General features: G+C 44.1%; 1 protein-coding gene across 2 annotated transcripts in view; it reads left to right on the top strand.

Moving 5' to 3' along the window:
• Window positions 1-8,261, top strand: part of INPP5D (inositol polyphosphate-5-phosphatase D) — a 54,074-nt gene extending 45,813 nt beyond the window's left edge. The window contains exons 23-29 of one of the 2 annotated variants that reach the window (XM_026109757.2): window positions 403-490; window positions 1,238-1,387; window positions 2,871-2,964; window positions 3,212-3,319; window positions 3,982-4,251; window positions 5,879-6,455; window positions 7,244-8,261. In XM_026109757.2, the coding sequence (XP_025965542.2) occupies window positions 403-490; window positions 1,238-1,387; window positions 2,871-2,964; window positions 3,212-3,319; window positions 3,982-4,251; window positions 5,879-6,455; window positions 7,244-7,246 (1,290 nt within the window). In that variant the 3' untranslated portion in view covers window positions 7,247-8,261. Of the gene's footprint in view, window positions 1-402; window positions 491-1,237; window positions 1,388-2,870; window positions 2,965-3,211; window positions 3,320-3,981; window positions 4,252-5,878; window positions 6,492-7,243 lie in introns of those variants that run through there. The other variant, XM_026109756.2, reaches the window with a different exon arrangement.
• The last annotated feature ends 7,448 nt before the right edge of the window (window positions 8,262-15,709 follow it).

Here is a 15,709-nt window from a genome sequence, read left to right as displayed (position 1 = left end):
GACTCTGGAAAGAGTGCCATATACATGTGGTCTGGTGAAAGACTCTGCAATAAGTCACTGTAACAACAGCCAAAGAGCTCTTTGGGAACACACTGTGATCAGAGTCCAGACCACATCCTTCTAGGGCAATTTTCAGTACTGCACTGTAGGAAAAACCTGCAGCTCAGCCAGTGTGAGTGTTTGATTTGTAGCGTCCTGTCCGTCATGCTGGGCGGGAGAGTGGGGGTCTCTGAAAAGTGTGCAGCATTCTACCATCGCCCTCCTAACTCCACCAGTGATGCCGAGCCTGGGCTTGAGGGTCCGTCCAGCTGCGTTTTGACCATTCTGGACGGAGGCACAAAGGGAGAACTTTGCTCACGTAGACCTCCACTTGTGCTGACCCCCATGAACTTGTCTTTGCAGCTGACTCCAATTATTTCAGACCCAGAATACCTACTGGATCAACACATTCTGATCAGCATTAAGTCATCAGACAGTGATGAATCTTATGGTAAGTGTTCAGCTCTGAAGTTCTGGATGAGTCAAAATCTACTTAGATTTTTCCAAATCACTGAAAGAGTGGGAGAGAGCAGAGCTAACTATTACAGACTGAACATCTATGATGCTCTGGATTCTGATTTAGAACTCAGTACATACAAAAATACATCGTGGGCAATATTTTATGAGGTAATGATGAATAGAGGACTGTGAAGTAGAGGCCTCATCTATGTAAGCTTTACCAGCCCTAAAAGAGCAGCGACTTAAAAAGAAAGTACTCTGCTGGAATTAAATGAGGAGTCGGTCTGTTTAAACAGGTTTATTCAGGACATGTAAATCCTGCTTCAATTGCACTTCCTTGAAGCATTTCTCCTGGCTACAGAGCATTCATTGTCAGTGCTGCTTGCTTCCAAATTTTAATCAGTCGGGGACTGCAGTCCTCGTCCAGAGAAGGCTCTTTGCTGAAATCCCATTAACTGAAATGGCAGTCACAGGCCCATGTTTTTCTTACCAGTAATGGAAGCTCCGAACTCTGCAGTCACCTGCTGAGGCCTGAAATGCCCAAATCCTTCTCACATATGTGAAGAAATAAAGTGAATGCCCCTTATTTCCCAAGAGATTTTACAGTCCTTACTGTGATCCAAAGCAGATTGTCTCCAGTAAGCTCAGCGCTGTCTGCACAGTGATAGTATATGAGTGACATGAGAAAGGGATTGCAGTGCTTTGTTTCTCAGTTCCAGACTTATTCTGTGTCTTCCAGGCGAAGGCTGCATTGCCCTGCGAATAGAAGCAACCGAATCCTTAGTTCCCATCCACACTGTGCTGACACACCATGGCGAGAAAACCGGGGTCTTCCAAGGTGAAATCAAGTTACAGACATCACAAGGAAAACAGAGAGAGAAACTGTATGGTAAGGAACTGGATCATCCCTGTAATGGTCACTCTGGAGTATTTCCATCTTGATAACGGCCTCGTAATTGTCAAGGAATTGAAAACTACCCTTGCAGTGCTTTTGGTTCCAAATAGGCAAGAGCTTTTGACGCCGACTACCAAGGTGTAAATATCATTCATTCTCAGGAGTGTACCTGGGCTTTTTCAGAAAGGCACAGCAATTACATCTGGGTTTTTCTTTTTCATCATTCAAGTAAATTCAGCGGACTGCGAGAGCCCCCTGTCTGTCACTGACACTGCACTGATTTTCTCGAACTGTGACACCTTATTTCCCCTTGCAGTGGCTATGTGGCAGGGTACCAAAGGGCTCCAGGCACCTGGGGAGCCTCTGCAATGAGCATGCGAGACTCTTAAGCAGCAGTTCCTCAGCTAACAGATCCTAAGCCTTGCTTATCATCATCCGTTGCACTCCTTCAGAATACAGCAGTTAATGTGGGTTTCCTCAGAAACGAGAAACTGTTCTCTGACTGTCAGCTGGACACTAGCTGTGCCAAGTGACCAGCTACTGTAATCGCCACAGACAGAATAGGAAGGCTTTCTAATCCACTCACATCAAAGCAGCAGACATGCTTTCTGTTGCTGTCAGTTCAGGAAAACACCATATGTGCCTCACATGGTATTTTCTTGATACCACATATGTTTCAAAACCATAATATAAAGCCAGATATCACTGAAATCATTTATTTCTAAGTGTCCCTTTGATGGTGGGTTGCTGAAGCCAGTCTCTCAAGAAAAGAAGCCCTACTAGGGTTTTATCATTGAATAATTCCTGCTTCTCTAGAATTTTATGTTCTGAAAGCATTTATTAAGAATTGTTTAGTTCTGAGTAGCCTTCCGAGGTAGGATGTAACACTCAGACTGACTGCTTTGTTGCTGTTCTTGAGGAAAAGTCTTCACTAAGCATTTTTACTCAGACAATTTTTCATCAAACACTTAGAATAATAACACCATTTAAAGTGGCTGAGTCACTATGAAGGTGGATTAACCTAACACCTCCTATTTTCCAACTGGGATGAGCTAAGAGTACATTACGGCCAGTTACCACGGGTCAGCTAACAGGACTCATTAGTGTTGCAATGCAATTGCTTTGGATCACGTAGCCCTAAATTTTATGAATGTGCTTAATTTTACCTGAGTAGCTTCATTACATTCACAAGTAGTATGCCTGATGGTAAAATGACCTGTATGTGACTGTTTGGGGGATCATGGCATTTGTCTGTGAGTACTTCAGGGCAGACTTTGTCTTTCCTATGTCAACAAAGCATGATATACACTGATCAGCATTTGAAAATATAATGCCAACAACACTGTTTAAAACCAGCTCCCTGACATTCTGATAGACAAAGAGAGATGCCTTAATACAAGTAGTAATATGGAAAATTTAGGGAACCAGAATCTGAAGCCACCAGAGCACTCTTTTTATGCCTTTTCCTTTCTTCCAGACTTTGTCAAGATTGAACGTGATGAAATTGCTGGGCAGAAACCAAAGAACATCAGTAATTTAGAACTTAACAAAGACTGGGATCAGACTAACAGGTAAAGGGCAAGCAGGTAAGTCAGTTGCGGAAAGGTAGTTGGCTCCATGAGTGCCAAGCTGGGCTTGCTGTGAGAGCAGTATTAATAGGCATGGTGAGCACTGGGAAGCTGCCTTTGTGGCCCTTTGGTCAGGTCTGCTCAATGCTTCTGGGTCCAAAGCTTCAGAAGGTGAGAGTGCGTTAGTCAGACTGGGTCTCTGCACCCCACTTACACCTCGTCTTAAAAAGGACCCTTTTATTTCCAACAGAAAATCAAAACCTACTCATCCGATGGCCAAAGAGGCAGCAGCCATTGCTCGCTATTGGGGGAGTGCTACCTCTTCTCCAGACACCCCAGGAAAGGATAATATGTTACGGTAATCTTGCTGCTTTACTTTTGCCAGCTTGGGGTGGGAAGCAATTCTCAAACTGCCTGCCTTTTCCTTTCCAAGAGTTACAGGACTCTTCTGGGAAAGGCTGTCTTTCCACTCCAGTTTCAGTGTTTCACAGGGTGCATTTCTTTCCAGGCAGCTTCTTGCCTTCTGCCTGCTAATCTATATGGATGCACCTCAAAAGGCCAAATGTCTCTCCTTGTTGTTCCAGTAGCATATTCCTACCCTGCACAATGCTACCAGCACCGTAATCTGCCTCTTGCTGGGAGCCATCCTGCTGTAGCTGCCAGCCGAACTGCTGGACCCAGAAACCTGTAAAAGGATTGTTAGATCCTGTACGTGACTGCAGAAACTGAGTGCTAATATTCCCTGCAGCCTGCAAATGGAAGCGTCTGCCACAGCCGCAGGAGCTATCTGGGTTTGGAGGAGGTGGCCTCGACCTAGCTGCTTCCTCTCCAGGGACCCAGGGGAGGGAGGCGCTAACAGGACTCCCACTTACTCTCTTATTCTAAAGCAACAGTGACAAAAACCCAGTAGGTGATATTGAATCAAGCAGTCAGTGGGCACAGACTCCCTTGTAGTTGGCAGGGAGACAGAAGAAAAATGTATTTCTGCATGTATCTTCCTAACAATATTTCTTCTCTCAGCAGCTCCACTCCCACAGACATCAGCAACCCCAACTACATGGGAATGGTTGCTTTCTCTCAGCAACCCTCTGCAATGAGCCAGCTTAAGCAGATACCTTCACCGGACCAGCCATCTTCTCTCTGGAGCTATGAGCAGCAGCCCAAAGAGAACACCTCTGTAGTGGGACAGAGAGAGCCATCCTCCACATCACCCTCCTTGTCGCCCCTATCTCCAAAAACATCCCTCCAGCCTACAGTAAACCGAAGCATTTGTAGGAGTCAAGAGCATCTGTAAGTCTTTGCCTTTTGCACTGCGGCTATTCCCCTTCTCTCTCGCCATTCTGCACAGTCACTGTTTCATTATCTGTATGGAGATTTCAAGGTGCAGCTTGTTGTTTCAGCCTTCTACCTCTAGAATCAGGAAAAGATAAGTGAAGGTCATGAGCATACGTCACATAGTCAAAGGAAACCAGTGTAGTACCTCCTCAATCTTTTGTGAACGGAAAGAAAAAAATATATGTGTATGTTTAATTTTCTACCAACTGGATTCTAGAGAGAAAAAAAAAAGGGAAGGCGGCTACAGAGCTGACTGTAGTGACACAGAAGAACAGGGAAGAGTATGGCATAGCCCTTTCCACTGGGCGGGAAGGAGAGCTCCTTCACATGTCATATGTGGAGTACTTAAACCAAATTTCTACTTATGCTACTATAAAAAGGTCCAGCTTGCTACAGAAGTTAGTATCCATGTGCCACATCTGTCACAAGTCTTGATGCAAAATTTCAATTCAGCCATATATTGAAATATATCCCTTACCTACCAAACGTGATAAAGGGATGAGGATACTCTACTCTCGTGCTTGTATGCAACCAGCATCCTCATTCCAGACCTCTTCCTCAAACTGTTAACAGCTTGTCTGAGCCCGGGCTAGAGTTCACTGGTAAAGAAATCTGATACTCTATAAGCCAGAATTTGCGGAAGTCATGGCTGCAAGCACTGCCTCAACCCGATATGCACCTGACAGCGCTGCTTCATCACGCTCTCAGCAGTCTGCTCCTTCATGTAGAGACCTCCAGTAGATCACTTGAAGCAAGGAGCCCAGCTCATTTGAAAACACCCGAGAATATGTGCTACTCATCCCTATTCCGCTCCGTTCAGTGATACTGGGGCTGATTGTTTAAGTGTTTTGGCTGTTCCCCAGAGGAAAGCCTTGCCAGTTCAGGTGCTCTCGTACAAGAACCACCAAACCTCCCTCGTCCCGTTGCACAGCTGTGCTCTCCTTCAACTCGGAGCCTTCTATTAATATGCATTCAAAGGGCTCAGCTCTGCACACACAGTGTTTCTCTTAGCCCACAGTAAATAGCTATTACTTACATACTGCGCATTTGGGTGCATCAAGGAATTTATTCCTTCCCCAGGAATACTGTGTGGCACTGGTAGCAAGGGGAGATTGAGCTACTTGTAAAATGATATAGTATGATGTGAGCTCTTATGTTAACTGTCCAGACAGCCATTTCAATCCTCTCTGCCAGATCTGAAGATTCTTATGAATATTTAAATTCAGATTTGTGCCTGTAACAGAGCCATCACAGCACTGGGCACAGTTTGGCTCAGTGACTGATACCTGTTTAAAGAAAAGCCAAGTGTCATGTTGAGCAGACTGTAGTCCAGCAGGCAGTTTGTACAGCACTAAGTCTATCTGCTCTCAGTTATCATACGAATAAAGATTAAACAAAGCAAAATAAAAACCCTACACAATTCTCTTCTATCCCCCCAGGTTTAATGGTTATCCTGTTATCCCTTTGCATGCTCAGTTTAATTTTATCATGCTCATTTCCTATTCATTTTCCCTTTAAATCAGTAAGTGCCTCTTGCCCGCTCTTTACAAGTCTCCTTTTTGCACTGCTTTGATGACTGTAGGCCTCCTGAACTGGGGAAAAGCCCAGCAGAGCCTTTGCTTCAGGAGGAGGGACAGCAAAAGCCCGAGATGTTTGAGAACCCACTCTATGGCTCCATGGGCTCCAAGGGGAAGGTGGCATCGAAGAAAGAGCAGGACTACCCCAAGGCCTCGCGAAAAGAGCAGCCGTCCCTGCACGATCCGAGCTTTCCTCTCACAAAACTACAGGAGTCGGAGAGCAGCAAGGCCTCCAGCAAACAGCCGTCGCCGCCTTTCCTGGTGCCCACGCAGCGATTCCGCTCCTATACCTGCTCCGGCCAAACCGAGGAAAAAACCACGGGTGAAAAGACTCAAGGCAAACCGAAGGTGACTACATCGCTGGAAAACTCAGCACCGCTCAAAAAGCTCATCAAGCCATCGCGGTCTGAAGTCAGCTCAAGCGTCCAGGGGCAGCTCAGCAAGCCACCGCTTCCCTCGAAGAGCCGGGCGGTGCTGGACATGCAGAACTCCAAGGGCCGAGACTATCGGGACAGTTCAGAGCTCCCTCACTCCGGGAAGCATCGGACGGAAGAGGGGCCGGTGGGCAGGACAACCACACCGGTGTGTTTCTCCTGGGAGTAAGAGGAGCGGGGGGGGAGTTTTATCAGACTGTGGTTTCACAGTAGAAAACACGCAGAGCAATACTGGCGTCATCACCCTGCCTCCGCCGCGTATTTCCTGACCAAGCTCAGAGCCCTGTCCCACAAACCTGCAAGGGCTGCGGGGCGCAGGAGGCACGGGAATGTCTTAGAGCAGTACTGCTGCAGAACATGTCACGTTGTGAAACCACGGCCTCAGTTTTGCAAGAAGCTTTAATTTCTTCTGGACTGTTTTAAGTTTGGTGGCCGAAAGAGGAATGCAAACACTCAGCTACTTGGTTGCTGCTTTGATTCATACCGCATTATTTCTGAGAACGTCAAAGCTTGGCTTGGCACAGAACACAGCTCTGCTGTAGGCTGCTAGATTTGCTTTGCCATAATTAATAAAAAGATAATTAAAAGCAGTTAGCTATGGAAAACACTTATCAAATGAAAACAGTGTTGTCCAAAAGGATCGCTGTTGAAATAATAAATGCTGTGCCATTCAACAGCATTCATTTCAGTGAATTCATGAAACTCTCACCACTGTTTTATTATTATTTAAAACGAAAAGGAAATATCTACTTTTCTGGGCTGCTTTTTTTTTTTCACCAAGTCATTAACTGGATTAGAAGGAGTAGGGGAGGGTTTAATATGTGGGTTTGGGGCAAAAAGGGAGCCCACGTGGACAAGCTGTAGTGATTTTTTCTTCTCCATAAAAACGTAGCGAAGTGGCAATAGACAAGCTGATGTCTTCTCTTGTCTCTACAGTGAAAACAACACGGCAGATGTCACCCTAGGAGAAATCCTGATGGGAAGAAAGATGGAGATTACTGCTTCGTTCACATTGATATCCTCCGGTCTGGTGCTGAAAAGACTGGGAATTTTTATTTTGAGAGTGTACCTCTCTCTCTCTGATTGTGAAAGTGCTCTAGCCCTACGTTGCTCAGACCAAGAGGAGCCAGGACCACAGTAACAAATGCAAGTTAGCCTTTTGTAGTGTCACTTTGGTACTTCTGTTGAGAGGCAGATGGTTAATACACACATTAGTAAATGTTTTGAAGAGGAAGGTACGGTATAAGGACTAGGAGACGGAAGAGGTGTATTTAAAGAGTGCCCTGTATACAAAAGCAAAATTTTTATTTTGAGTTACGGAATTCCTCTTACAGAATGATAGACATGTAAAAGAAAGCATCCTGAAAGCGGTACAGCTCCAAAAGCATGTCATATCCATGGAGCAAGGAGTCAGGGGAGGGAGGGAGTCGAGCCTGAATAGCAGATACTGATGAATGTCGCACACTGTCGAAGGAGCCAGCTTTGCCTCTTGCGTGGGCTCCCAGGCTGCATACGTGGATCCACGCTGAGCGTGAGGGCTGGCCCTTGGCACTGTAGCCCTTTTTTCCTAGCAGGTAGTGCTTTCTGACCCCTAACAAAGTGAAATGGCAGAACTACATACAGAAATGGGAGAGAACTGGCCGGTCCGTATGCAGCCTAGGAGCACAGCTGCCTGAAGGGACAGCAGTCATTCCAGCCCATCTTACGGCAAGGACTCTGCTTTTGAAGGACACTGGCTGGTTTTGTAGCATTCTTAATAGATTAATGCTGACTTCACTGTATACTTTTGTTCATTGACTGAGAATGAATAATGTTAACATACTTGTAATTTCTATTATATTCATGTTAAGTATTAATGCAGTGGTTACAATGAGGCTACGCCCGTTTGTGACTTGATCCTTGCTATTGTTTCCATGTTGATTACTTAAAAATAATAAAATAGTCACCTTTCTAATCATTCCTTATTGCAAATTCAGAACTATCTGCCACATGATTCAGCTTTAGTCCGATGTTACACCAGGTCACCTAGAGACAGAAGTCCCTGCCCAGGAGAAACGCTGAAGGCGCGGAGGAGTGCAGGGCAGCCGCAACAATGCCGCTGCGACTGAAGATGCACGCGCCTGTGTGCACACACCCTCTGTGGATACAACTGCTTTAGAAACTGCAGCACCTGCTAGCAGGTATCGTTACCCATTGTATGTGTATGGAAAACGGCATATGGAAAACTACTGAGTTTTCCTAGCACGGAAGGGGCCGAGCATGGGCTTCTGAGAACGGGTGGGAGAGGACAATCTCTACATATGAACCATTGCGGAGAGAGATTTTTCTACCGTAGAGATGGGCATTTCAAGGCACCCCTACTGAAACACCTGCAACCTACCAGTCAACAAGACAGTCTATGAGCTTACGTTCCTCTTGCTTTATTCAGCAGAATCCTCCCTGTGTAATCCTAATAATTCAACAGCTGTGGCACTTCCCTGGCCCTAGGGAGGGATTCACTTTCCTATTTCAGATTCCAGAAGAACTGGTACGGCCACTGAGTAACCTTCCTGGGACAGGTGAATTTCCCACTAGTACGGAGAGCTAAGTCAGCTCCTGCTGAATTCTGTGTGTGTTCATGTATCTTTGGAGATGAAAACACGTGACGGATTTTCTGCAAAAAGTTTTTAACCTCTCAATAATTAGACAGGCTCAGCTTCTCTGTGATGCCAGTGTTTTTCCACTGACTTCTTAAGCTGTGAAAAACAAAGTATATTCCCCAAAGTTTGTAAAGTAACAGCTTGACATAAAGCAAAGATAGCTTCTTCTTGCAGAAATATTCTCATAATTGGGAATATGGTACCAGTTTGGCCCAGATTTACAGATGAGCAGTGGACTTGCTGGGGTGTGATGGAAATGTATAATATAAAATGCAGTTACTTGATTTGGCCTGTCCTTTAGAAAGGCATATTGCCGGAGGAGAAGCGAGGCTCTTTGCCAAGCTTGCAGAAGGAAAAATGTGTTACTGTTCAGAGGCTCAAGAGTTGGATAAGGATTATCACTTGTGGCACCAAAGAGAGTCTGAGCTATTCTCCATGACAGGAATGATGGCCAATGCCACCGACCTCTTGCAAGTAGAAAATGGTCAGAAGAAGACTCTGAAAGAGCTTTCTCAGGGCTCTGTAGAAGAGAGACTTTGAAGGTGAGTAGCTTAGACATACAGTGGCAGAAATGGGCTGGTGCAAAAATGTAGCGAGACTGCATAATACTTTTCTTTATGGCAGGACTAGCTATATCTGGAGATGACAGAGTTGATATACCAACTGTGGGAGCTTTCCAGATGTGAATATTATGAAATTAAATTTAACAAACAGGTGCTTATGGGTTTGTTTGTTTGTTTCTGTGAGTGTTCATAGAGATGCTTCAGGACACAGATTAAACTGATGGGGACCAAATACAAGCTGCTGCTTTCTCAGACAGCCCTGGGCCCATGACTTTCTCTTCCCAAACCAGGCACACTATTGCTTTTGCTACATTTTTCTTCCATATATGTTACTGTCCAATTAAGCTAGTACAGATAGTGCAAGTGCAAGGTACGAAGTGAAGGGTGTGAACTGTCCAAAAGTTGACTGATTTCTCCTAGATGCAGCTCCTAACCTCAACCTTCTAGCTTCGTTAATTTTAAGGTCTTAAAATAGCTGCAGTCTTAGTGTACTTATTTCCATGGAGACCCAGCTGTCAAAAAGGCTTCAAGTATCTAGCTACAGGATATAATGTTGTAGAACACAGTGACTTCTTAAAAGCCAGGTTCCTGCCTGAGCCTGCTGCATCTGACACAAGCTTACTTGTTCTCTCAACAGTAAAACCATCATAGGGAGCTGTTAGGGGCTTTTCTAAAGTGTTGCAGTAGTCTGTAGATTTCCTTCCTGGTAAAGGTTAGGGTCTTACAGAAAATGGCTTGAGGAAGAGTGAAAGCAGAAGGAAAAAAGAAAGAAAGGTGAGTTAGTCACTACAAAAAAAGCAAGAGGATAATTTGAACATTGTCAGAAGTCATGTTGCTTAGGCCTCTAGTCTGCTGGGACCAAGCACTCTTTTTAACTCTACTAGTGATTTTCTGTATTCCTTAAAGCTAATTATTTAGTCACTATCCTCCCCTTTGTTTTTAGAGTGAAAGATTTGATAAAATTTTTACCACATTTCTCTGTTGTCCTTGTAATTTTCCTATTCAGTTAGTCCGTATTATGAGTGAAGGGATGTATTGTCCAAAAATGCACTGATTTCCTCCAGGTACAGCTCCTAATTTTTGTAACTTTTTGAAGGCTCAGATATTTTTTACAATGAGACTGTGGATGTCAGGAATAGCTGACTAGCCAAGATGACCCAGGGCGATTCCCAGAGGTCCCCTCCTAACTAATGGCTCCAGGTGGCAACCATCATTGTGGATGGCCATAGGTGGCTGGGGTTGGCTGGAAATGCACAATATCCAAATACTTATTTTTTATTTCCCTAACCTCTGTCAGAGAAATCCACACTTTGCACTCGAGGATACTTACTAAAGGGTCTCCATCCCTACCCCGATTCGTTGTATCCCGTAGTCTTAACATAACTGACAGCTGCAGCAGGAGAACGGTGGATTGTGTAGTAGGAACGCTGAGTGGAAGGTGAAGGCTTCTCCTGAGCTGCAGTAGCGATCAACAGTTGGGTGCCATAACACGTGCCAGTTGCATCTGCGTGATGCTTGTTTTGTTGAGGGTGAAGTACTTAATGAGGGAGTCTATGGCTTTCCCTATTTTTTGTGCACAGCCTACGAAGAGCAGAGTGCAGCTGGAGGAGCGTCTCATTACAGCAGCTGCTCACATCTGCCACCGCGGAGGGGGTACAGTCACCTGCGCGCGCTTATGGAGGGGACTCATTATGCAAATGGTAGCGAATCCAAATAGTCGTTTTAACATGCCAAATTTCCCCAGTGCAGAAAAGGTGTTAGCTGTAGAGGTACAAGATGTTCTTTCTATATATATATAAGCAAACATCAGATTATTATTCACATGAATATGAAAAAGATCTCTTTATTACTTCTACTGTGTGCGCAAGATGTTGTTTCAAATGTGGCTCTTAATGAGAAGCATTTTAGGATTGCATTTGTGTTAAGACTTCTGACGTCTTTCTAAGATTCCTCCACAGTTGAATCCCAGGATAACAGAGGAAAGATTTTTTTTTAATCTACTTTAAATTGCTTTATTTTTATGCTGCATGATAAAACAAAAATGATGACTTCTGAGTACAGAATATCTGTGAACTTTTGTTCTCAGTTAATTACTGTTATCACCTTGTATTAATTTTATTTGCACATCATCTTTGTACTAGCTCCCAAGGCAGCTAAACAAAAGGTGCACATTAGACATGCAGGGGTTAATTCACCTTTGCAGAACTATCTGCTGGTTCGCAATGTGATCTGTATGAATCTGCTCTTAATTGCAACCATGGGGGGTTTTATTGTCACAATTCTGCTTAATTTGATTTCAGCTACTAGAGATGAATAAAATAAAGATCTGCCCAAAGAGACTCAGTTGCTGCAAACATATGTGGAAGGGCTTCAACATATCCTTCTTGGTGAAAACTAATTGACACTCTTCTGCAGCATTCAGAGAACTGTAATCAAAGCTGTAGTCTCAAAAATCCAATATTGCAGGAGGCATCATGAAGACTAGACATGAACATTTGCTGTGATTTAGAGGGCTCAACTAAATGGTCTCCAGAGGTCCCTTCCAGCCTCAACGATTCTGTGATTCTGCAATTATATTTCAATGAAAGCATGAAGATTCTATGTCATTGATGGTAATCTGCTACACATGTAGCTTATTATTACCACTTTATTACATTTTTTCAAGGTTTGGACTCATTACATGTAGAGTAGGTTAATCTTTTGCATTATAAAGCATTAGCTTCTATCATAACTAGTTGAAATAAAGACGGCAGACAACAGGGTTGTAAGCGTTGGGCTCCGAAGGAGTAGATGAACGGGAATGGATGAAGGAGACGGGGCCCAGGAACAAGCAGAGAGGTTGCAGAAAATCAAGTAGAGAAGGAGACTGTGGAATGAGGCATAATGAAACAGGAAGGAGGTGGGTAGAAGCAGTCCCCGATACACACAGGGTGACCCAGGGAAGAGAAGAAGAAAAAACATCAGAGAAAATGGAAAAGAAACAAGAGACCTTTGCAACAAAAAGGATAAATAGTTAGCACTGAAATTATGGCTGCTCAGTACTTCATAGCAATTTGCATCTTTACAGTTATAGCTTGTAAACACAAAGAAAACAGCCACATGTGGGAAATGTTCACTCTTTTTGAATGTAAACGTGAAGATCCAAAACAAAGCCTAATTTGAAAATGGACCCTAAAAAGTGATATAACCCATTCATCATACCAGCAACGGATAAGCTCACATTCTTTGCAGAAGAACGCTCTTGCTCACTGCGGTATACACCTCCAGCGCTGGACTTTCTCATCGGCCTCAAGCAGCCTGTTCTACAGCTTCGCTAGCCTTAGCAGCTTTTCCTAACGTCTAATACGCATTTTTTGCTGAATTATAAACCCTTTTAGTCTTGTCTTGTCCCCCATGAACAAAAAGCTTAGGTTATTGTCTTCCTTTTCTGACAGAGCATATGGTCATTCCTGCTAACCCACTGTCAACACTGTCTAGTTTTCCTACATCTTTCTTGAAGCGTGCCAGCTAAAGCTGGACATGTCTCCAGCAGAAGCCTTGCCCTTGCCGATTAAAGGGGAAGGATCATTTCACGTCTCTGCTGACTACAGCGTCTCTCTATTAGATGAGGTCTGCCTTTTTCCTGACAGTACATGGTAGATTTTGTATTTGTGTGCTCAGTTATTCCCGCCTGAGAAGTAGCTTGCACCCGTCACTGTTGAACAGCAGCATCCCCTTTGTCAAGAGCATTTTGAACGAGAAAGCTGCCCCCCAACATACTTGCAGTCTTCAATTTGCAACATCCGCAAGCTACCAGGCACACTTGCTATTCCGCCTTCTAGTTCAGTAATGAAACTGCTGAACAGGACCAGCTGTAGGAATAGGGCTTATTTGCAGCACAGAGAGGCGTTTGGGGCATTCTTCAGTGCGCAGGGTCAGTACTTCCCTATCGCTGTTTTAAGTGCTTATCTCCTCCAAGAGCTGGGATGCCCTTTTCTAGCACGTGAGAGAGTGAAGTCTGCCACCGGGGTAGGAGTCAGAAGCGCTGCGGGAACACGCACGGTGTGCGGTGCCTCCTGGGAGGGCTGCGCTCGCACCAAGGCGGGCGCAAAGAGACGCAGCGAAATCCTTCCGAACACCAGCTGCAGCATGCACTTCCCTTTTCGAGTGGCACTTGCTGGCTGATCTAACACAGTGCTAGGCTGCATTTAGATATTGCTTCTTCTCCATCTCCCTGTAATAATTAAATACAGCAACTGTTGTAATCTGGGGGTAAGATTACATCTTTAGAAAGACACTGTGCCCCAGAGAGGTTTAATCTGTTTCTTAACCTCACAGAATACAGGTAGGGTCTATAGACTGAAACGTCTATTAAACCAGTGCTGGTGAACATGTGGCATGGCCCTGCCTTGCAAAGAGGCACACCTGGGTGCAGAAGGACGCAGTCCCGGCAATTTTTCTTTTTATCAGAGAGCCTGTGATGGTCTTAGTACTGTACGCATTTGAATCTTCTGCCTGGCTCCATTGTGAGCCTATCCAACAGGCGTTTAATGGTACCTGTCATCTGGTAAAGAACAGACCGTACTGGCAAGGAGACCAATAGCTGTTTTGGTATTAGCCTTTTCTGTGTCTCCCTGCAATCTTGCATTCTTGGTGCAAGTATCTCTTCCTTTGCAGCTCTCGACATCTGAAATTGCCTCCCTGTGTTTCCCTCTATTTTGTATCTGCCAAAAAGGGTTTTTCCTCCTTTGCCTATTTTCTCACGGATGCATAAGTACCAAACCCACAGTAGGGTTTGTATGGGAAGCAAAGAGACAGCCTCTATGGATGTAGAATACAACACAGTCTCATCAAAGGTATAGTTTTTACTTTTCACCGCAGAATGAGTTTTCCAAAAATTATGAGATTTGTTAATTGTCTTAAATTTTTATTCCTCAATTAGGCTATTGAGGAAATTGGTGGATCTTAATGATTATGGTAGCAGAAAGGCCCTTGAAACAGAGAAAGCCACCTTCAGTGCAAACAGGATATTTCATTGCGTAACCCATGTTAATATAAAAGGAAAGCAAGACTATGATGACAGGGAGCAGGCATGTATAATTGGAGAGGCTGCCAGAAGCTTAAGCTGCATTTAAAAAGAAAGAGGAACTTTGTGCTTGGAGTGCAAAAAGCAGTGTTAGCAGGTATTGTAAAAAAACCAGGATGTCCTGCCTACTACGGAAATCGCGGATTACAGAAAGGCAAACATTTTAACATATTGTGATTCTTCTAAGATTCACACATATACAGATGACAATTAACTGAAAACCTTCCCTTGGAACAGTCTAGTTGTCATTTTAAAAAGTAAAACATATACAGTGTTTCCAGTAATTCATCCTATGCTTTATACCATTTCTGCTCACACTGATTCCTTTTCCTAGTGTGTCCTGCTGAAAGAAATAGTGGACAATTATTTTCTCTCACAGTTTTAGTGAGAAAGGCCCACTCTCGATGATGGGCTGAAGAATTCTCTGAAACAGAGGCAAACTTAACCTGTTTCCCCCCTCAAGAGAAAGAAGTGGACCTTGATTTGGCTAGAATTTTTTTTAAGAGGAAGTGTAAGCTCCTTAGAGTCTAACATGTATCTTCTTAAGGGATATTCACAGTTGTGATGCTGGGGTGAGAGAGAAACTGTTTGCAGGCTGTTGGGAGCACATCATTTAGTTGGATTAGGAAAAACATAGAGGGACATTTACAGAGTCTTGGGGCATTTGCTTGCCGCTAAATATTATTGTGGTAGGAAAGGGGACATTTCTTTCTTGTTGGGGAGGCTGAAAGAAAGCAGGTGGTTGGCAATTCAAAGTGGAAAGGGAAAAAACTATATACTCATGTAGGCGGTGAGAGCCTTTGGGGCTGATAATATATTAAGGCCAAGGTACAAGCCTCAGGAGAGAAGTAATCGAGTCTGATCCCTGTCTTTCTGTATTTTTTTTCTCATATTCCATGTCTGGTTTCCTCCTTTTCTGAAGAGGATTAAGACACACACGTAGAGAAGAAGCTCTGAAAGGGTGAATTTCCCTCATCAGCACCACCCTTCAGGAGTCCAGTAACTATATCGGTAGAATTAGGACTTAAGTTTGCAATTACAAGCAGTTTTACATTTTTAAACATCTAATTTGGCTCTGTGATTTATAAACAGAGAAAAAAAGTAGGCTGTGCATTCACACTTGACCAAATTAGTT

This window comes from Dromaius novaehollandiae, chromosome 9 (assembly GCF_036370855.1).
Source record: "Dromaius novaehollandiae isolate bDroNov1 chromosome 9, bDroNov1.hap1, whole genome shotgun sequence".
NCBI lineage: Eukaryota > Metazoa > Chordata > Aves > Casuariiformes > Dromaiidae > Dromaius > Dromaius novaehollandiae.
The sequence above is the reverse complement of the archived record's forward strand: the minus strand, read 5'-3'. Positions and strand labels throughout refer to the sequence as shown.